The sequence below is a fragment of the Podarcis cretensis genome, assembly GCF_951804945.1.
Source record: "Podarcis cretensis genome assembly, chromosome: 14".
Lineage (NCBI taxonomy): Eukaryota > Metazoa > Chordata > Lepidosauria > Squamata > Lacertidae > Podarcis > Podarcis cretensis.
The window spans coordinates 14,017,147-14,041,413 of record NC_137183.1 but is presented as its reverse complement, the minus strand read 5'-3'; the positions used below and the strand labels follow the sequence as shown (position 1 = coordinate 14,041,413).

Genomic DNA, 24,267 nt, shown 5'->3' with positions numbered 1-24,267 from the left:
GCTTTTTTTAGGGAGGAAAGTCAAAGTTGTTGACCTTTTTGGGGGGATCAACCAGTCGATCGTGATTGGCCAGGTGGGCATCCCTGGTATAGAGCAATTCATGACAAGATCCATAGTTTGGGCATTGCTCTCTAAAGCCTTGAAGCATGTGACGAAAGTCACATATTCCAATTAATCAAGCAGTGGCTCTATGACCATGACAGTGCTTGCTACCTCATACTCTGAGATTTTGTTCTCCAGAGTTCTCCTTAGGTATCACAACATCCTACAGAACCTGTGCCAAATACCTAAAGAATTTACTACTCCCGTCCCATTGAAGAGCCTTTATGCTCGCAAGATTAAATACTTTCCCTTCTGCAGTGACTAAAGGCAGATTCTCACATACTCCATATCAAGCCTGTTTGCTTGCCTGCAACCAAGAAGCACCAGATACAATGGACCACATTGTCTTAGATTGCTCTCTACACAGGAGACCTCGCCATCTGATGCTGAGCAAAATGTTGGATCTCCGGCCCACAACCCCGAGAAGAAGCCAAATGAGGTTTCTCCTGGCAGATCGGGACAAAGATACCACTGCTCTGGTAGCTTCCTTTTTAGCCACAATTTTACCCAGGGGTTCCCAACGGACCATCCCTTCAGGAAATAGGCTGAGCGTAGCAGAATATCTAAGTGCACATGACCACAGTGTGACTCTTTAACCCTTGACAGCTTCATCCTTGTCCCTTTAATTATCCCAGTGATTTGAAATGTTTTATATTGCAATGCCAATAAAGGTATTTGATTTGAATGTAACATTTAGTTCCATACAGAGACAAAGAAGATGAGTGTTATTATCATTCCATCTATTAGATTTCACCTGTGGTGCTGCTGTGTATTTAACAGCTCACCTGGTAGCTATAGGTAGCCAGAAATTCCATGCAAGCAAGTAAGAGGGCTCACAGAGATCGTTACATCCCTGAAACAAATACGTGCTCTTCCAAGCCCGTATTCCCAGCATGTTCTCATTTCTGTCTCAGTGATGTCTTCGGTGGCTTGGTAATGTACACAGAACGGGGTATGATCTCCAAGGATGTACTTTATGGGGAGCTGGCTTCAGGTACCAGGCCCATTGGCAGACCAAATCTGCATTATAAAGATGCAAACATGGCACGAAGGCTGGCAACATTTAAAATTTTGTCCAAAATGTATAAATTGCTGCTTGAATGGCATTTGAAGGATGAGGAGGTAAAGTCGGTAATGATTCTTTGGGCCAAAGATATTGGGTATAATATACAGTTGAATGATTGGGAAAAACTTTGGAATGAAGGTTTAAAATTTACTACATGCAATGACTTAAAGGAGAATGTGATGAAAATGATGTATAGATGGTATATTGCACCCGTTAAATTAGCTAAAATGTATAAAGTTAGCAATAAAAGTTGGAAATGCAAAGAAAAAGAGGGAAAATTTTATCATATGTGGTGGGAATGTAAAAAGGTGAAAAAATTCTGGGAGATGATATATAATGAGATGAAAAAATGTTGAAATATACATTTATTAAGTAACCAGAAGCATTTTTACTTGGCATTGTAGGAGATGATATAAATAGAAAGGATTGTAAGTTGTTTTTATCTGCAATGACCGCAGCAAGAATATTATTGGCACAAAAATGGAAGCAAGAAGAATTACCGACAAAAGAAGAATGGAGGATGAAATTGATGGACTATGCAGAATTGGATAAACTAACAGGAAGGATTCGAAACCTGCAGGACCAGAGACTCACAGAAGACTGGTGTAAATTTACAGACTATTTGAAAAGTAATTGTGATGACCAGATTACGTTTGTAAGTTTGCAAGAAGTTTTGTGAGGTAAATTATTTGAATTATTGCAAAAATGGTTAAAGAGGTGGATTGTGAGTTAAGATAACTAAAGGCAATAGGAATTTAAGAAATGCAGAAGAAATGACAAAAATGGTGGATCATCAGAGGTGCTGATGGAAGTCCAAAAAGATTGTATAAGATGTGAAGTTCTGTGGAATGTATAATAATTGGTATGTTGAAATTAATAAAAATTATATACATATATATATATATATATATATCTGGCAACATTAACCCCACCATGTGGGAATCCCTTGCAGACGTCTGCAGTGCATGGAGACAGACAATCAGATTGTGCATACACAGCAGTAGCCAGAGGAGAATGACTGCTGGGGGGGGGGAGTGCAGACTGAAAAAACGCCATGGTGTGTCTGTAACAGTGAAACCAGATGCCTTCATCTGCTAGGGCTGCCATAGGTCCAGGTTTTCCAGTGAATTGGGCTGCAAAAATGGCATCCGGGTGGATTTTTTTTTTTTTTGCTGAATCGGATTTTCACTTTTGGGGATATGGCAACCTTTTCATTTGCCCCATCTGCAATAAAACATGTCTTTCCCATATTGGTTTCTATAGCCACAGCAGGTGCTGTAACTCTCCAATGGAGAGTTTATCCTCAATGGCACACTTTTCCATTGTCTCTCGAGACAGACAGATGTCAACATTGAGTCTGCATGAGCTGCAGAGGAAGGAAAGGGTCGTCCTTAACAATTGGCATGGGAGTGCAGCTAGGGAATGGGGAGGAGAAGATGACATTCTTCTAAAGTCATCTTTTAATGTGTGGGGGGAACAAATGACTCCATCCCTCCTCCACAAGTCTACTTGACGGTAGGTAGTTAAGCGGCTAGTAAACAATATATCAGAGCTGGCTGTGGAGGAGCAAGCCAGTGGAAAATTAAGCAAAATTGCAGGCTATTAACTTTTGTGGGATGTAATCCACTGGGAGCAGTCAAATACAACATTCCTTGTTTTGCTAGAGTGGACATGCAAGGGAATGTTTGGTCCAGCCAGTCGAAACTTCCTGTTCCATCTGGCTTGGAGCATCCTTCGTTTTGCATGTGACTAGTAGGTGGGCGTGACCTTTCCAGACCTGGCAAAAGGCCAAGTCATGTAGCCACCTCCCTCCTTTTTTCATCCTGCCTGCTTCCTGCTTCACCTGGACTGCATGGCTGGCTGTCAGCCAGAAGTCCCTAGGTTATCTCCCGTGTGGGGTAAACCTGTTTGTACATATTTGTAACTTTAAGCCTAAAGCCTGCCTTCAGATATCACGCTGTGCTCTGCCTGATCATGACTAAAACTACTTTTTGTTACTTATGAACAAGACTGTTGTGTCTTTATTCTTTTAGGTAAAGGTAAAGGTACCCCTGCCCGTACGGGCCAGTCTTGACAGACTCTGGGGTTGTGCGCCCATCTCACTTAAGAGGCCAGGGGCCAGCGCTGTCCGGAGACACTTCCGGGTCACGTGGCCAGCGTGACATCGCTGCTCTGGCGAGCCAGAGCCGCACACGGAAACGCCGTTTACCTTCCCGCTGGTAAGCGGTCCCTATTTATCTACTTGCACCCGGAGGTGCTTTCGAACTGCTAGGTTGGCAGGCGCTGGGACCGAGCAGCGGGAGCGCACCCCGCCGCAGGGATTCGAACCGCCGACCTTTCGATCGGCAAGCCCTAGGTGCTGAGGCTTTAGGGATCAAAGGGGTCTTAACTGGAATAACAGAACATATCGCAATCTGGGCAAGCCAGATTGAATTGCTTATTATCTTAAGAGACTCACATGAGTCTGCAACCAGCTTCTTGCTGTGTAAAGGGGAAATGCACACTGCTGTATAAAGAAACTTGCTAGTGCGAGTTAGGAAGGATAATATTAATCAATATATCCTCTGCTGTCACCCAAAACTTTCTCACAACTTTAGTCTGCTGATATGTTTGGAGATCTAGGATTATGTTCACAACGTGCATGTTTATCCTTTGAAGACTGGACCATCAAATAATGACTTGGATACCATCACAGATCTTACATTCCAGATAAAACTTTAAGGTATTGTTTATGTTTGTAGCCACTGCCATATAGGTTGGGGCCTCACTTGTTCTTTTTCTCAGTATAAACATCTGCCACACAATGTGGATAAGATAAAGAAACTGTTGCTAAATGACAAATGAGTTGCAGCATAATGTTATAACACATAGAATATTAGATGTAATGCAATAGAACTTGTTTGGGTAGTCTCAGGCGTTTGTGAAATATCCTTAAGGCATCTCCATTTACTACAGGGCTATTTAATATGGCATTGATTAGTTTCTTTCATAGCTGCATAGCCTGGACCCAGAATTATTTCTGAAGTAAGCCATAATACAGAGAGAAAGAGAGAGAAGGAGGGGGGGGGGCCTCCAGGATTCACTCTGCCTTTACAAGACATTATCCACATCTACACAAGCATTCTTCACAAATAAAGAGAAATTCTTCACCTAACGGAGGCTGCTTTGAAGTCATGCTCATTGCATGTGCAGTGCAAATAAAGAGCTTACTTGGAGGAGACTTTTGACTCCATCTCTAAAGCTGTCGGCTGCCACTGCAGCATAAAAGGCTTTCCTTTTGTTCTTTGTCAGCCAGGCCTGCTTGGTTGCCATGCCGCTGTTCATCTCTGTAACGCACAGCTTGCGTGGGCCCTGCGTGACACAATAATATATTAGGGAGAGGACTTTGTATTATGCATCACACAATAGTGCGATTTTGAAGGAGTAACCGAATCTGCTCTGCGAGGGGAGGATGGAAAGAATGTCAAGGAAGGGGATAAAAAACACACACACACACATTTCCACAAGGGTTCTGCAGAGATTCAACCTTTTGAAATGAAACCTGCTGCCAACATCACTCATTTTCTATTTCAAGGAGGGGGTAAGCCTGTTAACACCACTTAGGTATAGTCAGAGCTGACAGAAATAAGTATGAAAATATAATTTGAGAAGTGGGCCCCGTAGTTCTTCGACAAGGGGCAGGAAATAGCATGGGGTTAACACCGTTAACAATCTAATGATCTACATTCTGGAAATAATTGTTTTCAATTGGCAAACCATTTTTTTTTTTTACATAGTGTTTATGCAGTAAAGTTCACAAGTTGGTATTGGGGGGGGGGCATGGCAGCCTGTTTTAGGAATGGTGAGTGCCAAGTGGTGAGTGTCAACACAACAGCTAGTTCACATGTCCATTCATCGAGTGCTGGACTAGGGACTCGGACAGCAGGGTTCAAGTCCCCTCTCAGCCATGAACTTGGGTGAACTTGGGCCAGTCACTTTCTCTTAGCCTGACCAACCTCACAGGGTTGTTGTGAGGATAACATGGGGAAGAGGAGAAGCATATATGCTACCTTGAACTCCTTCAAGGAAAAAATGGGATATAAATCAAATAAATAACAACAACGAAGTCAGTTCCCAGCAGCCTTGTTCTGTAAAAGATAAACATATGCTCATCAAGCCCAGTTGCAGCTAACGACTAAAAGCTTCAGGTGACTGTTGCATTGCTTTTTCCACCTTCTAAGGAAGACAGGGAAGTCCTACAAATAGCACCACTTGGAGCTCTGTGACCTTTTTGAAATGGGCCTTAAATACATGCCAGGTTCCTTGACTGTTAGTTCCATTCTTAAATTCTGGGCTCAGAATAAGGCAAATTGGATAATTTGCCATTGGAATAACTGGTTTGCAACATAGATTTTGACTATAAATTCTTTTATCAGGTACAGTGTAAGTAGTATTCTTTACACGGGAATTGGGCTGGTGTTTTTTTTAAGACACCCAAGTACCGTATTTTTCATTCTATAAGACGCACTTTTCCCCCTTCAAAAATTAAGGGGAAATGTGTGTGCGTCTTATGGAGCGGATGCAGGCTCCTTGGCTTCAGCGATAGCAACGCGAAGCCTCCGAAGCACAGAGGGAGAGCTCCCCCCGCGCTCCGGAGGCTTTGCGTTGCTTTCGCTGACGCCGCCTGAAGCCCCTGGAGTGCAGTGGGAACTCCCGCTGCGCTCCGGAGGCTTCAGGCAGCTATCCGCAAGCCTTCGGAGTGCAGCAGGAGTTTCCGCTGCGCTCCAAAGGCTTGCGGATAGCCGCCTGAAGCCTGGAGAATGAGAGGGGTCGGTGCACACCAATCCCTCTTGCTTTCCAGGCTTCGCTTTGCTGGAGAGGCGCTGCACAGTTTTCCCTCTCTGCGCAGCGCCCCTTCAGCGAAGTGGGAGGAGAAATGGAAGGGGCTCCGTTTCTCCTGCCGCTTCGCCGAAGGGGCGCTGAGCAGAGAGGGGGAGAAATTTTTTTTCCTGTTCTCCCCCTCCTATGGTCCGGTGTGTCCAATAGAGCGAAAAATACAGTAAATGTAATTGTGCCGTCTTTCTGGGCATGATGAGAGTCCTGCTTGCAGAATACCCCTGTTTCATCTCTCTCTCCTTTTCCCAGTTACACATCTCAGAAGTTCATCGTGTCACTTTTTTATTTAGCCAACGAAACTAAGCTTGCATTAAATCTCTAAAGAAGGGAGAAACCAGCTAAAATGCTTACACTAGCACAGCATGCTTATGTTAAATGTTGGTAGAAATAAAAATATATTAACCCCCCCAAAAAAACCCGCTTGCTGATCTGAAACTCTTATAGATCCTAATTATGTGTCCCCACTGGAATAAGCAATAAAACTTCCATTGGCTTCAGCTGTGTAGGTCAACTGGGTGGAGGAAGAGCATCTAGCTCCCGCTTTGGACTGTGCAACAATCCTACCCTGTTTTAATTATTTAGGAACAATCTCATGAAAAAGAGCATCTCATGAAGCCTGCTGATACTGCCCTGCTATTTGAACTTGAGTCTAATATCTTTGAAAACAACATGTACCACACTAGTCTTCAAAACAGATGGCTATTGACCTTTTCTTTATTCCAGAGTGTATTCTAAAATTAGGAAAATTGAGCATTTAAGCCCGCATCATATAAAGCCCATCTTGACTTTACTAACCCCGTTTGGGGCTCTCTGGGTTGAGCGGTCTTCTTCTGAAGCATTCAAATATGCTTTGTTTGTGGTTCGTGGTTATATTTAGTTAAATAGTTTGTTCGCTTTGTATATTGTCTCAGACATTGGTCATGTAAGCTCCCTTGTGAGGCCCTTGTCAAGAAGGTAAGATTGCAATATTTTCAACAAACGAAATGGAAATTAAAGATATACCTGGAGGCTATTTGACATACCCTTGTTGGCAGGTGCTTGCCATACGTCAGGAAAATCCAGGTGTAAAAATGGTGTTGGGGGGGATTTTGCCGAACCGGCAAAATGTCAGGGAAAACCCGGATGTACGGCAATGTATGGCAACGCATTGGAAAAAGCAGCGGAATCAGCTCAAAAAGCTTAAAATAACTATTTTGGGGGTAGGTTGCTCCCCAAAAGCTCAACAATGCAAGTTTGCTCCCCCCAAAAACTTAACAATTTTTGAAATATGGCAACACTATCCACACAGAAAGCACTTCATGCACAGCAATGGGACAGGGACTGTGCTTCTGCAAACTACCAACGTAATGTTTTGTGACAGTGTGGGGGCAACCCACATCACGAACATACGGACACAGGAAGCTGCCTTATACTAGTCAGATGATTGGTCCATCTAGCTCAGTACAGTGGTACCTCGAGTTACAAATGCCTCAGGTTACAAATGCTTCAGGTTACAAACTCCGCTAACCTGGAAGAGTTACCTCGAGTTGAGAACTTTACCTCAGGATGAGAACAGAAATTGCGTGGTAGTGGCAAGGCGGCAGCAGGAGGCCCCGTTAGCTAAAGTGGTACCTCAGGTTAAGAATGGTTTCAGGTTAAGAATGGACCTAAGTTCGTAACTAGAGGTACCACTGTACTGTCTATGAGAATGGCAGCAACTCCAGGGTTTGATAGAGGATATCCCCAGCCCTACCTGGAGATGCTAGGACCTTCTGTGTGCAGAGCAGATGCTGTCCCCAAGCCTCTCATTAAGACCTAAATTTCCACACAGAGCAGCTGCCATTTCAAGTTGACTTCATGGGGGCAGCCATTTTCTGTAAAGCTCTCCTTAGCACGCCTTGGTTGAGCTTACCGTGTATACTTCACAACAGATGCAGAGACCATTGTTCTTTGTGAATGAATGTGCAATGTCTAACAAAGCTGGTCTCGTCATGGGTTCTCCAGTTAATACTATGCACTGCGGCCTGTGAAGGTGGAAAAAGGTACATTAAGTTTGGTGATACATACATCCACTCAGCATCCACTCACATCCAGCAGAAACCTTACCTGAAGTTTTTCACATGATCATCCACCGTAGTTAATTCCAATGCAGAGTCAATGGCATTAATATAGTATACTGCCTGTGATGATGAACCCCAATTTACATCTGTTGTGGATAAAAAAATATTTCATATTGTATCATCATTCATTTTTTTCCAGCCATCCTTTCTTGACAACCATGGGAAGAGCTTGAGTTTTGTATGTAGGACGGTGAACAAATTCAGTGCATTTACAGTACGTTAAAGAAACTTCTAATAGCAGAACACTTTTTTAAAAGAGAATATATTTGCTTTCTAGCGGATCTTTCTACTTGGTGTGGTTTACTGTGGTTCAAGTAATGGTTTTAAAGAACAAGCCTGTGCCTGACTACTCAGAAGTAATTCCCACTGACATTTACAGGTAAGTGTGAATAGGTTGGAAACCATGCAGTACTTAAGGAAAACACAGGGGGAGAGAGTGAATTGGAATAGCAGTGACCAGAACACTGAGGCTACCATGTCACTAGCTAAGAAGCCATCTTGGCTTTCTTGTTTTGAGCCTGATACCATAGCACCTGCGCCCACAGAACCAGAGCCAGGATCTGAGGCACCTAATGTGTCACATAGTACCCTGCTAGTCCAAGAACAGAGGGAGTGTGCCAAGTAGGAAATCGTTGAATGAAGGAGATTGGCCATTTAGGAGCCTCTAATTCACCCGGGACACGGGTAGCACTGTGGGCTAAACCACAGAGCCTAGGACTTGCCAATCAGAAGGTCGGTGGTTCGAATCCCCGTGGCGGGGTGAACTCCCATTGCTCGGTCCCTGCTCCTACCAACCTAGCAGTTCGAAAGCACATCAAAGTGCAAGTAGGTAAATAGGTACCTCTCCGGCGGGAAGGTAAACGGCGTTTCCGTGCGCTGCTCTGGCTTGCCAGAAAGCGGCTTAGTCATGCTGGTTCACATGACCCGGAAGCTGTACACCGGCTCCCTCAGCCAGTAAAGTGAGATGAGCGCCAGAACCCCAGAGTTGTATGTGACTGGACCTAACAGTCATGGGTCCCTTTACCTTTACCTTTAATTCTCCAAAAGGTATAAAACTTAGGACAGGTCCTTTACTAAATTTATATCCTACCCTTATGCCCAAAGTAGTCAAGGTAGCTCACTAGGAGCTCTCCATGGTGCTACAGCAACCAACTTGCCTTGTCGCCTTGCCCCTTGACTCCCAGAGGCAAAGAACAGAACATCCACCTTTTACTGTACCGTGGGTTCAAGATACGGGTTGGCTGCCAGTCCCAGACCCAAGCACCCTACTGTTGCATAGCATGAGGAGTGATTTATCTGGAAAAAAAGCTTCACAGCATGTTCACCTCCAGGATATTATAAACAGTATTATTATAATATAGTTATGTATACCCTGGCAGGACTTAAGGCTGCTTACAACATGCATATAGAAAATTTATAAAAACCATACCCATAATTATAATAAAAACAGCACAGCAGCAGCCCTTTCATTAAAAGCAGTCAGTTCCCAAAAGCTTATTGGAACAAGAAAGTCTTCACCTGCCAGCAGAAGAACTTATAGACTCAAGCAAGCCAATTCACTCTTTCATCCTGCATTTTCTGTTCCTTTTTTAAAAACATTGCATGGCAGAGCCACCCTCATCCATAGATTTAATTGCTATATTCATGTCGTTTGCCTGCGTTGATACTGCCATTATATAATTTAGTCAATAGGAGGCACTGTTATTAATTGCATCTTAGTGGAGTTGGGTGTTTCTTCTTCCTGCTGTGTTCTTATTAGAAAAATAGGGACAATAAAGTTCTTCTTTAGCTTCCTAACTGGGTCTGTCCTCCAAGACTTCCACGACACTGCCTGATTTTCAGAGTCTTTAGACCCTCCTACCACCTGAGGCAGAAATAAGAGCCATCAATAAAAAACAATGAAGGAATTCAGGATTTTAGTCGAGCTGTGATTGGGGAGGAGAATGTCTCCTGTTTCCCTAAGGTGAACAAAAGGAAGAAGCACAATCAGAAATTCTTAGCTTTAGCATTGAATGCAGAAGTTTGTTCTTCAGTCAATGAACTATGTTAGTCCTGACTTTTCTTATCACTGCCCCCCAAATTCTGCAGCTCCTGGAAGCTCATAGGTAATAGATATAGCTATACAGGTTAAATACAGGTTAAATACAGATATAGATACAGATAGATAAATTCTGAATACCTAGGAGAGTCCCATAAGTATGCAGAAAAATCTTGTTTTTGAGTGGCCTCAGATTGATATTGCTTTCAGACTGTGAGGCACTCAACTACCTAATTTCACTTGTAAAGGAAATGGGGGGATGTTTGTGGTTTTGTGTGTGTGTGTGTGTGTAGTGATGGCTTTCCATTTGCTTTTCGTGTTTCGTGTGACCCTGACCCATGACAGTAGTATTTCCATGATAGCTAGAAATATGTTGTTTTTACAGGAAAACAGAGACTCGTGGAAATTATCGCAGGTCTGAAAAAGAAGTATTAGAAGCAACCACCATCATCTATTTTTTATCTTGCAAATACATACTTATTCAGACAGAAGGGTTTTTTTTTTTTGCCCTTTGTTCATTTGGATAAGTGCTTTTGTACTGTACATTTTGTGAAAATGTAGCACAAAGACTTCTAGGCACAAAGAGAACAGGTGGTTTTAGCTGATGTGTTGTTCTGCAAAGGAAGAGCTGGGCTGTCCTGTTCATAAAAGCCGCATTTGTTTGAAGACACAGTTTTTCAGAAGCTGATGAACTGTCTCCTTGAGGAGACAGAAAGTGTCAGATAAAAGTGTCAGCAGCCACCCGGCAAATAGGATTAGGAATCTGAAATAGGACTAAATAATATTACCAAGTATTTTTAGGAATATATGTTTGTGTGCGTGTGTTTCTACTGGGGCTGGATTAAACGGACGTAAGGAAGAGCAGGAGAATGGAGGCAGATTAGGGGAAAATTTAAAGTTGTATCATCCTTTTATAATCTAAAGTATATATCTGCTTGGGACGCGGGTGGCGCTGTGGGTTAAACCACAGAGCCTAGGACTTGCCGATCAGAAGGTCGGCGGTTGGAATCCCCGTGACGGGGTGAGCTCCTGTTGCTTGGTCCCTGCTCCTGCCAACCTAGCAGTTCAAAAGCACCTCAAAGTGCAAGTAGATAAATAGGTACTGCTCCGGCGGGAAGGTAAACGGCATTTCCGTATGTTGCTCTGGTTCGCCAGCAGCGGCTTAGTCATGCTGGCCACATGACCCGGAAGCTGTACCCTGGCTCCCTTGGCCAATAAAGTGAGATGAGCGCTGCAACCCCAGAGTTGGTCACGACTGGACCTAATGGTCAGGAGTCCTTTATATATCTGCTTATAATTATCTTGAAATTATGGCCATTTCAAGAAGGGAGTAGAGAGTACATTTTTTACAGCAAAAACAGTAGCTGTGAAACATTTCAACAGTAAACAAGATTCCCCCCTTTATGGGGATCTCATTTTGACACAAGACTTTATCATCCTTGAGTTTTACAGACCAGATCCACCCGTCTTCCATTCTTAAGCATTATCTCTCTTATTTTTCTGCCCTGCCTTACCTGGCTTCTTGTACGTCACGTAAATATAAAGAAAGAGCTCGACAGCGTACGTGATGACAGCTGCCCACCAGTTGATGACAAACATGACTCCACAACACAGAATTGCTCCGAAAAGGGACACCCACATGTTGTAATACCTGAAAGCAGGTCTCCAACCTGCAGAAATCACAAATGGACTAAGTCAATATTAAGAAAGGCCAAGAAAATGGAAACTGTATCTACGAGATTAATGGTCTCATTTATTTATTAAATTTATGTATTGTGTTTGCATGAGGACATGCCCTAACTCCCCAAGTTGCTACTGCAGAGTGTGAAATAGCAAAAGCTCAAGTCTTGTTTGTTGTACTTGCCAATGGAAAGGACTGCTAGCAGAACACATGTGCAGCTGTTGGAGGAAATATAATTTGAGGTTGTTCCTAGAGATGTCATCCACTCTAGTACAGTGGTACCTTGGTTCTTGAACGTAATCCATTCTGGGAGTCCATTCGACTCCCGAATCTGTTTGAAAACCAAGGCACAGCATCTGATTGGCTGCAGGAGCTTCCTGCACTCAATCGGAAGCTGCAGTAGCCACGTCAGATGTCCGGCTTCTGTAAAACATTCATAAACTGGAACACTCACTTCCAGGTTTTTGGCATTCGGGAGCCAATTTGTTCGACAACTAAACTGTTCAAGAACCAAGGTACAACTGTAAGCCTATTTGTTTGGGAGCCAAGCCATTCGAGTACCAAGGTACCACTGTACCAATAGCATTCGGAGGATATACAGTAATTGGTCCTGGGGTTCTTGCCGGGCTGGGCCTAATCTGCAATTGTTTCGCTCTGCAGATAATTAGGGGAAGCCTGTCTTTTCAAACCTGTACTCTGATCAGGCAGCAGCATGAGCACTGATGGGAACAGAGTTAAGATATATATTTGTGCCACCACTGTGGTTTCACCCATGCTGGAAAGATGAGAGCTTGTTTCTCTGCAGCTGAAATAAATGTCTCCATGTGGTATAACAGGCGATTTGCAGCTTGTCTATGACTAAAAGGGAAGCAGATCTGTAAGCTCTGGCTTTTGCTGAATTGGCAAGGAGAGGATGCAAGTAAAGGGCACAATTATTTATTTCCTTTGTGGTGGAGCACTATTATAACAGCCACTGAAAAAGAAAATCCGAGTGATGGCCTTTCCTTCTAAAAATGATATGTAGCTGCCATTTATTAAACTGGTATTATGGGATAGCATTGTGGTATGTCAAAAAAGCACCAATATTGAGATTTGGCAATATGCAAAGCATATACATTTAACTGATTTTTTTTTAATGGATAATTTCTCAACTAAAAACTTAATAGTAAAAAAAAATGATAAAATCAACTAATGGAAGATAAAGTCAGAGGTTTTTTAAAATTATTATTAAGTGGTATGTATATCTTGCCAAACAAAATAGATTCCATCTATGTTTTATTAATTTTCTTATGTCAACTGCTTTTCGATGTCTGCTTTTATTGCTATTTTTAATGACTATTTTATACCATTTTAGGTAAACCACTTGGTGTGTTTTTTCCAGTTAAGTGGCATTTAAATCTTGCTAAATAAATAAAGTAATAATGTATTAAACTTAAAACAATTGTATTGAACTTAAAAGTTCAATCTTTTTCTTGCACCTGCGGATTGGATAATTTACTCCACCTTTCTTTGATTTGCAGTGGGCTGTGACAATCCACACCTCTTCCAATCTTTACTAGACTTGAATTTAGACTTCTAAACTAGAGAGAGAGAGAGAGAGAGAGAGAACACTAGCCCTTTCTCTCATTTTTCCTTTTTCTTTCTTCAGCTTTCAAGTCTCAGTTCACAAAAATTAAGAGGACATTTTGTTTTGGCATGTGTGGATAGAATTAGAGAAACCAGAAAATTTGGGAAAAAAACCCCAGGTTTCCCCCTGTTTTCCCCCAAAGCTGTTTTTTTTCAGAAAAATTGGGGGGGAAAACACACAACAGTTTGATATAGTTGGAATATTCCACACACATTCCCCCCCCCCCCCCCATTTTTCAAGGGGAAAAAAAGGCTTTGGGAAAAAATGGAAAAAACCTGCGCTGCCCCCCCCCCCCCCCCGCATTTTTCCGTTTCCCTCTCAGGCCTTTTCCAGGCCTCTAGAGATGTACCAAAAACCATGTGAGAAAAGTTTATATAACTTGTTGCCTCCCATCTGATGCCGTTCATTAACTTGTAGGATAATCTTCCCAGTGTTTATTAAACTAATTTTGTTGACTGCGTTCAACTGGATTTGGTGGGGTAACGTCTTGAATGCAAAACTTTAATTTCTATTCTTTTAAGATATTTTGTTTGAGCATCTTTGACAAAGAGCATGGTTAAATAATAAACTGAGGGGAATTTGGGCTGGTGTGGCTGTGTTTCACTTGGTAGACCACAAGTTGTTCAACCTCGGTATTCCCTTTCTGTCTTCTTAGTCATTTCTATCAATCTAAATAAATTGAATAGATGTCCACTAAAGCTTATCTCACAATATATCAGGTTAGGCTATAAAACAGTGGAATGTTTTTCTTCTAAAATAGTGAAATATTTTGTCTTCAGCAAATGCAATACAAATCTGCCAGTAGTAGGGCAAAGCTGGTTTTTAAGAAGGAAAGTGATTGTTGCAATTTATACACAAATAATAATAATAAATAAACACAACAGTGAATTCTGGGCTGTCTTCCCACAAACTCAAGTTACTTGCCTACACTGGGGACTTCTATACATTATTTTGGAAATTGGCTAGAGTGTGCAATACAGGCAATAAGTTGCCATCATAATGTTATTGTCAGGACCACTTTCTCCTAACAGCACAATGGTTTGAAATACGACATACATGATAGATAGAGCAGAAAATAGAAAATGAAACACGAACCTGGAGATTTTGCATACGATGCATGGAAACAAGAGAAATTGATAAGCGCATATGAAGCCAGGAAGAAGTTGGAGATGATGGGAGCAATGGTGTTCAGCTCAGCTGTAGGGGAAAAAGAATCAAAAACTAGATGTTAGCTGTGCAGGTATCTGAAGAGAGTCAGTTTTAGATATTGGGGGTCTATCAAGTTGATGGACTATGCCGAAATGGCAAAATTAGCTGGGAAGTTCAGGAATCAAGAAGAAAAGAAATTTTAAAAAGAATGGGAAATGTTTATAATGTACAGTGGTACCTCGGGTTACATACGCTTCAGGTTACAAACTCCACTAACCCAGAAATAGTACCTCGGGTTAAGAACTTTGCTTCAGGATGAGAACAGAAATCGTGCTCCGGTGGCGCGGCAGCAGCAGGAGGCCCCATTAGCTAAAGTGGTCCTTCAGGTTAAGAACAGTTTCAGGTTAAGAACAGACCTCTGGAATGAATTAAGTACTTAACCCGAGGTACCACTGTATATACAAAATCATTGTAAGCAGGTCAAAACATTAGCAGTATTTAAAATACACTTGTAATGTGACAGAACGTATAGATAACTTAGGAAGATGAAAAATTGGAGAAGTATTGATATGCAGTTGAAAATAGAATCAAAACGACCCATGGATGGGATGGGGCGAAGTTAGGAGATTAAGAGCAATCTCGATATTTGGATTTTGTACTTTTTTATGTATGTCCATTTTCTTATTTTCCTTTTTTTTTCTCTCTTTTTGAAAATCAAATATAAAGATTATATATATATAAAATAGATACTGGAGTCTGCTAACTGGGGCTGTAGCCCAGTTTTCCCATTCTCAAGGGCCACAGTTTTCCCGTTCTTGGGATAAGGTGTGTAAAGAATGGACAATTCCATACATTATCTGCTTTTTCGTCTTTGGAAAAATTCCAGGACACTAGGTATCTTGGCTGTGGAAATTACTTTCTTTTCTTATACTAAAGGTGTATCTACCCTAGACCATGTTAACTGTCATGACTTCACCCAAACCACTATGGGAATGGTTGTTTGCTGAGAATTTTCTCCCTTAAGGTGTGCATTATTGCAGCTTTCCCTAATTGGTGGCCTTCAGACATTTTGGACTCCCAGGCAGCATGGCCAAGGGTAAGGGATGGTGGAAGCTGCGGCCCAATAATATTTGGAATGCATTTGGTTGGGCAAGTCTACATAACTGAATAAACAAAGTGCATTAGTGTAATGTCTGGTGTGTCTTCAATGTCTTCTTACACACACACAGTTTCCTGCATATCCCTTGAGAAATGTTCAGGAAGGTTGCTTCACAGCAGCATGCAAAGGAACTACATACCAGTTTAGAAACTACTGTATTATTATAATATTTGATGAATTTAACAGCAATAATATTTGATGAATAAATTTAACAGCAGTAAATGCGTACATATGTGTGTGTACAATAATATTTGATGAATAAATTTAACAGCAGTAAATGCGTACATATGTGCGTGTACACACACACATTGTGTATTTTACATATATTTTTATTTCGGGGAATTTAAAAAAAAAAAGGTGGAACATGAATAAATCATGATTAAACTCTGAATCTGGGACAGAAGTATTTTGTACCAGAGTTAGTTTTACATCCAATGCAGTCCCTCCAAATGCCCCTATTTTCTAGGGACGTCCCTGATTTTGGAGAAGTCATTCCGGTTTGTGATTTGATCCCAGAATGCCCCACTTTTCCTTAGGATGTTCCTATTTTCACTAGAGAAATGTTGGAGGGTATGGAGTTATCTGACTCCTGGCCGTCTGAAGGCAATCCTGAAGGCAATCCTGAACCTTGGTTCTCGACGCCTTGCAAGTCGAATGTTTTGGCTCCCAAATGCCACAAATCCAGAAGTGAGTGTTCTGGTTTGTGAATGTTTTCTGGAAGCCAAACGTCTGACACAGCTACTGCAGCTTCTGATTGAGTGCAGGAAGCTCCTGCAGCCAATCAGAAGCCGCGCCTTGGTTTTTGAACGTTTTTGGAAGTCCAACGGATTTCTGGAACGGATTCCGTTCGAGAACCAAGGTATGACTGTATAGGGAAGGGTTTTTTTAATGCTTAATGTTTTATTATGTTTTTATGTAAGTTGGAAGCTGCCCAGAGTGGCTGGGACAACCCAGTAAGATGTGTGGGGTATAAATAGTAAAATCATCATTATAGAATGGGACGTCCCTATTTTCATCGGAGAAATGTTGGAGGGTATGACAATGCATTTCCTAAATACACAAGGATTGTCAAGGCCTTTTTTTGTTTTGTTTTGTTAGGATTCTCCTTAGAAGAGAGTCGACATGGTGTGCACCTAGATCAAAAAGCCTCTTTTGTGCAGTGACAAAGCGTCATGTATTCAAAATAGGAAGCCAGGTACAAAATGAAACATTACAAGCTGGGATCGGTTATGATCAAATGAGAAGGATTGCAGCTGAAATCTCCCAGGAATCAGTACTGTGAACCTGATATGAAGGCAAGTTGAATTCGCTGTGCTAATGGTTTGGAACAGTAGGCCTTTGATTTGTGTAGACAGGTTTTTCAAAAACGTGACTTATGCTACATTGGGGAAAGTGCCTTGAAGGGCAATCGCTTGATTTCTTAAGGTATTGAGCTCCTTGAGGAAACTGCAGATACTGAGCGACTTTGACATCAAACAAAACCTTTACGAGAACAAAAAACTTCCTTGGGTTCACTTGTTTCACTCTATTCAGCTGACTGCTTGCCTGCTATTCCTGTTGGATAATGGGGATTTTGCCGCTGTCTGAATTCCTACTTGTGTTAGGCACCCTAGGCCTTTAAAGCTCTATTATGCAAGCCTTATTTATCTAAAATGAGATGGATCTGTGACTTTTCAGTATATTTCCAATGGAGTCTTTGTGTTCTCATTTCCCTAGCCCAATTATGTTTACTGGTCTCTCCATTAGGATATATCCAGTGCTTTTCCCCTCAAAAAATGTTTAGGGATACTCTCATTTTGTCTCAAGAAAATCACCATTTTATAGTTCAAATCGGGAAAAATAAATACAGTAAATGGACAAAAGTACAAAGATTCACAAAATGTTTAGGGGTATGCATCCCCTGGCGTTCCCCCCAGAAAAAAAGCACAGGATATATCTGCTCACAAACCAGCAGAAGATTATTTTGTGCTGCCTGAAGCAACTCCGGTACATCACCAGTAGGTGATAACCAAGGACAGAGCCGGGGAAGATGCGCTTGGACTTGCTTGTCAGAAAGTGGTGATGGAGGATATGACCTAGTTCTTACAAGTGTGGAACAGGTGTGGCACCTGTAGAAGAGACAGTTCCACCGATTGAAGTGGTCAGGTGTTCGCATGTGGCGTTAAGATGTTCAAAGTGGTATCGTTGTGCATTAAATGTATGTTGTGAACGTGGCTTAAGAGAGGACTTTAGCAGCTTTCCTGACTTTGATTAAAGCTCTGAGCAGAATATGCGCTAGCAATCAATGTCAATGAAAAATGTATGCCCTTCCTTTTTTTTACATATGCCTTTTCCTTGCAACGCAGGGACGCGGGTGGCGCTGTGGGTTAAACCACAGAGCCTAGGACTTGCTGATCAGAAGGTTGGCAGTTCGAATCCCCACGACGGGGTGAGCTCCCGTTGCTCAGTCCCTGCTCCTGCCAACCTAGCAGTTCGAAGGCGCCTCAAAGTGCAAGTAGATAAATAGGTACAGCTCCAGTGGGAAGGTAAATGGCGTTTCTGTGTGCTGCTCTGGTTTGACAGAAGCGGCTTAGTCATGCTGGCCACATCACCCGGAAGCTGTACACCGGCTCCCTCGGCCAATAAAGTGAGATGAGTGCTGCAACCCCAGAGTCGGCCACGACTGGACCTAATGGTCAGGGGTCCCTTTACCTTTACCTTTCCTTGCAATAGGTGGTGATTCTGTTTGTTTGCTTGTTTAGCCTAACAGTTGAAATAGCATTTTCTAGTGGTGGGGTTGTGAACAAATTATTTTTTTTTTGGGGGGGGGGGATATTTAAACCAACATTTGTGAAAAAGAATGGAAGCCTTTCTTCCAGGCATTTTGACAATTGACATTCCAAATGATAAGAGGAGGGTTTTCTCATATGCAACAACAGCAGCGAGAATGCCGATTGCTAAAAATTGGAAGGGGGAGAAAATCCCTACGAAGGAAGAACGGCAAATTAAACTATGTGAATACTTGGAAGTAGCAAAAATGACAGAGGTAATCAGGAATCAATCAAACAATTTTTTTTTAAGGGAGCGGCATTGTTACAGAAGGTATTTGGGAAAACATTGTTCCCAAACAAAAACTTTAATGTGTTCCGATTAAAATTTGCCAATAAAGATAACAGATATATAATGTATACTATGTAAGATAAGTGATTTAAAGGAAAATAAGGACATAGTCAGTGGGACGCAGGTGGCGCTGTGGGTTAAAGCCTCAGCACCTAGGGCTTGCGATCGAAAGGTCGGCGGTTCGAATCCCTGCGGCGGGGTGCGCTCCCGCTGCTCGGTCCCATCGCCTGCCAACCTAGCAGTTCGAAAGCACCTCCGGGTGCAAGTAGATAAATAGGGACCGCTTACCAGCGGGAAGGTAAACGGCGTTTCCGTGTGCGGCTCTGGCTCGCCAGAGCAGCGATGTCACGCTGGCCACGTGACCCGGAAGTGTCTCCGGACAGCGCTGGCCCCTGGCCTCTTAAGTGAGATGGGCGCACAACCCCAGAGTCTGTCAAGACTGGCCCGTACGGGCAGGGGTACCTTTACCTTTACCTTTAAGGACATAGTCATAAAGATAATGAAGAAGTAAGGAGCCGCAATGAGGTGGAGGGAAGTCATATTCAAAGAATTTAAGACTTTAAGACTTAAGAATTAATGTGACAGTATTATCAGATATCAGATGTCGAATTATTTTGGTTATGGAATATCTGTACAATGGAATATCTGTACAATTAATTAAACTAAAAACTCAATAAAGAATATATATAGATATATATGAAATAGCATTAGGGTTGATAAAGGGCAGGGGGAGCTATTGGTGAAAAAGTGCTATTTGTGATATACGCACCTATCAGAATAAAGGCCATGGCAATGATGAACGTCAGAACGTATCCTCTAATTGGCTCGTTGTTTTTGCCATATCCTTTGGCAAAGAAGTGAAGTGCTCGGTAGATGTTATCCTTGCAGAGAGCCTGTCAAAAGAGCAGAACTTAGTTCAGAAAGGTAGGATTGGGTGTGAGGGTATGTTGAATGCAACAGAAAAGTTACTTCAAATGTGAAATGTAAAACACAGGGATGGGTTGAAGGGATAAATGACACATTAACTCCAGCACTGCCCTTTCCTGGGAGCCAGCATAATTGGTTTCAGAAATTACCATGGTATGGGATGCAACTACTGTATTTTTTGCTCCATAAGACACACTTTTTTACTCCTAAAAAGTAAGGGGAAATGTCTGTGCATCTTATGGAGCGAATGCGTGGTCCCTGGAGCCGAATTGCCCAGGGGCAAAAAGCAGATCGTGCTTTTTTCTTTCTTTTTTTAGAAAGTGGGAAGGAGAGGTTGAAACAAAGCCGCTGAGCAGCTGATCAGCAAGCGACCGGGAGGGGAGATAAGGGTCTCTAGCAATAAAGGAGGCTGCCTGGGAGGGGGAAGGTGAAGACAGCGAACTTGCAAGGAGAGGAGACAGGAACATTAAACAATGAGGAGAGAAATTAGAAGAAAGGGAGGAGCAAAATACTGCTCCAGCTAAGGAAAAGGCACTAAGGCAAACAAGAGGGAAGGGGATGTTGAAACAAAGCTGCTGAGCAGCTGATCGGCAAGGGATCAGGAGGGACATAAGGGACTCTAGAGATAAAGGAGGCTGCCTGGGAGCGGGAAGGTAAAAGCACATGGATCCTCAGGATTTTTGCACTGGGTCACCCCAAATTCACCATCAGATCACATAGCATGTCCATGGCTACAGCCTGCACCAAAAAAACCATGCATCCACTGTTTCGTGGGGCCACAATGGTGCAAAAACGTGGTTACAAAGCACGGATCCACATGGATTCTCAGGATTTTTGCATTGGGGTACCCCAAACTCACTTTCAAATCACATATCATGTCTGTGACCACAGTATGAACCACAAAAATCATACATCCACTGTTTTGTTCAGAATATTTTTTTTCTTGTTTTCCTCCTCTAAAAAGTAGGTGCGTCTTATGGAGCGAAAAATACGGTACGTAGAAATGGCAAAAGCATACTGTTCTGGTAATGTAAGAATTGGCCCTCACTTTCATCACAGTGGGGTGGGAAGCCTACATCTTTTGCAAGAGTGCCTTATTGTAAACCTGGATTTGGCTGGCCATCGAATAGGTACAGCATCTGTTCAAGTTGTTCAGCCCGCAACAACTGCCATATGGCAACCATTCATTGCCCTAACTCTGTGTATCAGACCCAGCTAGTTCAATGTTGTGGCAGCCAAGGATATGGGGAGGAAGATTTTTTTTAAAAAAAGTTGTGCAAGGCATTCTCATGCATGTGGACCAACTGATTACACAAAAACAAACAACAAGAGAGACTGTGCTTTTAGCCTTACCTGGAAAACCTTGGGCGCGCTAACAAGCGAAGTGAGGGCTGATGACAGGGTTGCAGAAAATATTCCGGCAGTGATTAAAGGACCAAAACCTGAAACCATGCTCATGACCTTTTGGGGGGGGGGGAACACACATGAAAGCCGTGAAGCTCATGTAAGCAAGGGTTCAAGCACAACATCCCAATGTTTCCTGTTGCCATATTGATGGTAATATATGTTAAAGGTAAAAGGTAAAGGGACCCCTGACCATTAGGTCCAGTCGTGGCCGACTCTGGGGTTGCTGCACTCATCTCGCTTTATTGGCCAAGGGAGCCGGCATACAGCTTCCGGGTCATGTGGCCAGCATGACCAAGCCGCTTCTGGTGAACCAGAGCAGTACACGGAAACGCCGTTTACCTTCTCGCCGGAGTGGTACCTATTTATCTTGCACTTTTGACGTGCTTTTGAACTGCTAGGTTGGCAGGAGCAGGGACCGAGCAACAGGAGCTCACCCCATCGCGGGGATTCGAACGACGACCTTCTGATCAGCAAGTCCTAGGCTCTGTGGTTTAACCCACAGCGCCACCCGCGTCCCTCCCTATATGTTAGTACTACCCTTTCCAACCTCTTCTCTATTATCTTTTAAGTCACCCATTAAAAACTCAATGAGTCTGTACCCAGCACAGCAAATTAACTGTTGTTGTCAAGAAAACCATTTTCCTGGTAATGGAGAGGACTGTTCTGTAATTCAGGCCTGCCCTGCTCTCACTGAAGCCAAAGGCAATATTTTTATCTCTTTTGCAAATGGTGCCATTCAGAAACAGCATCATATTAAGAACGAGATGTTCCAAGGAACAAGTCTGCTACATTTTAAAGAGTGAGTGATCGCCATGTCCTCTAGAAAGAAGCCTTCCTGTAATAATATCAAACCCAGACTTTATTCTTCAGATATTGAAAGATGGCATGTGCCAATAGATTAATGGACAGTTTCTATCAGCAACTTTTCAGAAGCAGTTCTGTACCTGTTTAAGGTGCAGAGTTCTTCAGGTTGTCTTTGCCACGCTACTAACTGGAGAACCAAAATGGCAGATAGATAATTTAACTTTGGTTAGACCAATATTTGATGGAGGTGTAAAGAATTACTAAGTGTGTGCTTCTAATACATATATTTTAAATTGTTTAAAAGATTGAGCTTCCAGGTTCACACAATTGTTCATGGAGTGGCTTGTCTTTGTGTTCTGCATCATTTAGAATGTAATTTACACAAGTAGGTCCATTGCTCTGCTTTGCTTCTATTTGGAACCTGAACTTGTGAGGAACCTTGCCTTTCCCCCATTCAATTCAGGTGAGGTGGCAGGTCTTAGGAAAGTCAATTGAAAAATTGCATTTTTATGGCATTTCCAAAAAAAAAATGGCAACTATTTTGGAGTCTTCCTAAAAAAAGTTCAACAACCTTTGGGGTGTCTTGTTACTTTCTTAAGTATGGCAACCCAGGCATCCTTTTACACAAGCACAATTACACCCCCCCCAATTGCAGTGAGTTGAGAAGCTGTGGGGAGCATGAGATTCTGTGTACAAATTGGAACTCCTTTGGGTGCATATCTAATACAATCTGTGGTGGAACAAAGAAGAGAAGAAGAAGAGTTTGGATTTAATATCCCGCCTTTCACTCCCTTTAAGGAGTCTCAAAGCGGCTAACATTCTCCTTTCCCTTCCTCCCCCACAACAAACACTCTGTGAGGTGAGTGGGGCTGAGAGACTTCAGAGAAGTGTGACTGGCCCAAGGTCACCCAGCAGCTGCATGTGGAGGAGCGGGGAAGCGAACCCGGTTCACCAGATTACGAGTCCACCGCTCTTAACCACTACACCACACGGGCTCTCAAAGGTGCTCATCTGATTTGCTGCTGCTGCTTACCTGGAGGGGCAAGGCAGCGAGGAGGGTAATGTGGTGCAAACTCACCAGTGGTGCCAATCTGGTCTTCTGCCTGTGCATTTGCACCACAATGCCCTCCCCAACCCTCCCCTTCCCCTTCCCAGCAAGGAATAGCAACTCCCCTGCTGGGAAGTCAGGTAAGTGCCTTTGCCCCACCCTGCCATCTCCTACTGATAGTTACAACCACCTTCTGAAGCCATGCAGTAAGTCTGGAATCCTGAACGCACTTATAAGCAACTGATCCCCATTTGGAAAAAGTGAGGTTTACTTCTTAGTGAAGATGCATGTTGCTGTGTTGTGAAGCTCTTTCTAGGTGGTGCCTAATTGGAACTCTTTTGAACTTTGAAATTATTCACCAGCCCATAATCACATGTCTGGGTTTTGCACTACATTCTGATTGTTCATGCATAGTCCAGGCCTCAGAGAGGATGAGCCTTTCTGGTTCTAGTTAGAAACATCCTGGGCCATGATCATTAGAGCCTTTACAAACCATCCAATATTGAACGTTGCTAAGGAATCTAGGCAGCTGTCTTAGGCCAGGTCAGACTATCTGTCAATCTAGGCTTTTATTATCTATTCTGCTGTTATCATCAACTCTGCAATTATATGATTCTGATGTGGGTGGCACTGTGGGTTAAACCATAGAGCCTAGGACTTGCCGATCAGAAGGTCAGCAGTTCGAATTCCCACGACAGGGTGAGCTCCCGTTGCTCGGTCCCTGCTCCTGCCAACCTAGCAGTTCGAAAGCACGTCAAAGTGCAAGTAGATAAATAGGTACCACTCTGGTGGGAAGGTAAACGGTGTTTCCGTGCGCTGCTCTGGTTTGCCAGAAGAGGCTTAGTCATGCTGGCCACATGATCCGGAAGCTGTACGCCGGCTCCCTCGGCCAATAAAGCAAGATGAGCGCCGCAACTCCTGAGTCGGCCACGACTGGACCTAATGGTCAGGGGTCCCTTTATCTTTACCTTTATAATTTTATACCACTACTAGCTGTACATTTCTATCCCACCTTTGCTCCAAGGAGGTCAAGGTGGCACACGTGGTTCTGTCCTCTCTCCATTTTACTTTCCCAACAACCCTGCAAGGTAAGTTATGCTAAGAGATAATGACTGGCCCAAGGCATCCCAGGGAGCTCCATGGCTAAGAGGGGATTTCTGCCACCCTGGCTCTCATATGCTACAGT

At 42.9% G+C, this 24,267-nt stretch overlaps 1 protein-coding gene across 2 annotated transcripts in view; it reads right to left on the bottom strand.

Moving 5' to 3' along the window:
* The window catches only part of SLC12A1 (solute carrier family 12 member 1), an 82,339-nt gene that overhangs the window by 17,599 nt on the left and 40,473 nt on the right, over positions 1–24,267 (bottom strand). For both annotated transcript variants that reach the window (XM_079953188.1, XM_079953187.1), the window contains 7 exons: positions 21,176–21,283; positions 19,665–19,788; positions 14,584–14,685; positions 11,695–11,850; positions 8,129–8,228; positions 7,935–8,046; positions 4,379–4,519 (listed from right to left, as the gene is read on the bottom strand). In XM_079953188.1, the coding sequence (XP_079809314.1) occupies positions 4,379–4,519; positions 7,935–8,046; positions 8,129–8,228; positions 11,695–11,850; positions 14,584–14,685; positions 19,665–19,788; positions 21,176–21,283 (843 nt within the window). The remainder of the gene's footprint in view (positions 1–4,378; positions 4,520–7,934; positions 8,047–8,128; positions 8,229–11,694; positions 11,851–14,583; positions 14,686–19,664; positions 19,789–21,175; positions 21,284–24,267) is intronic.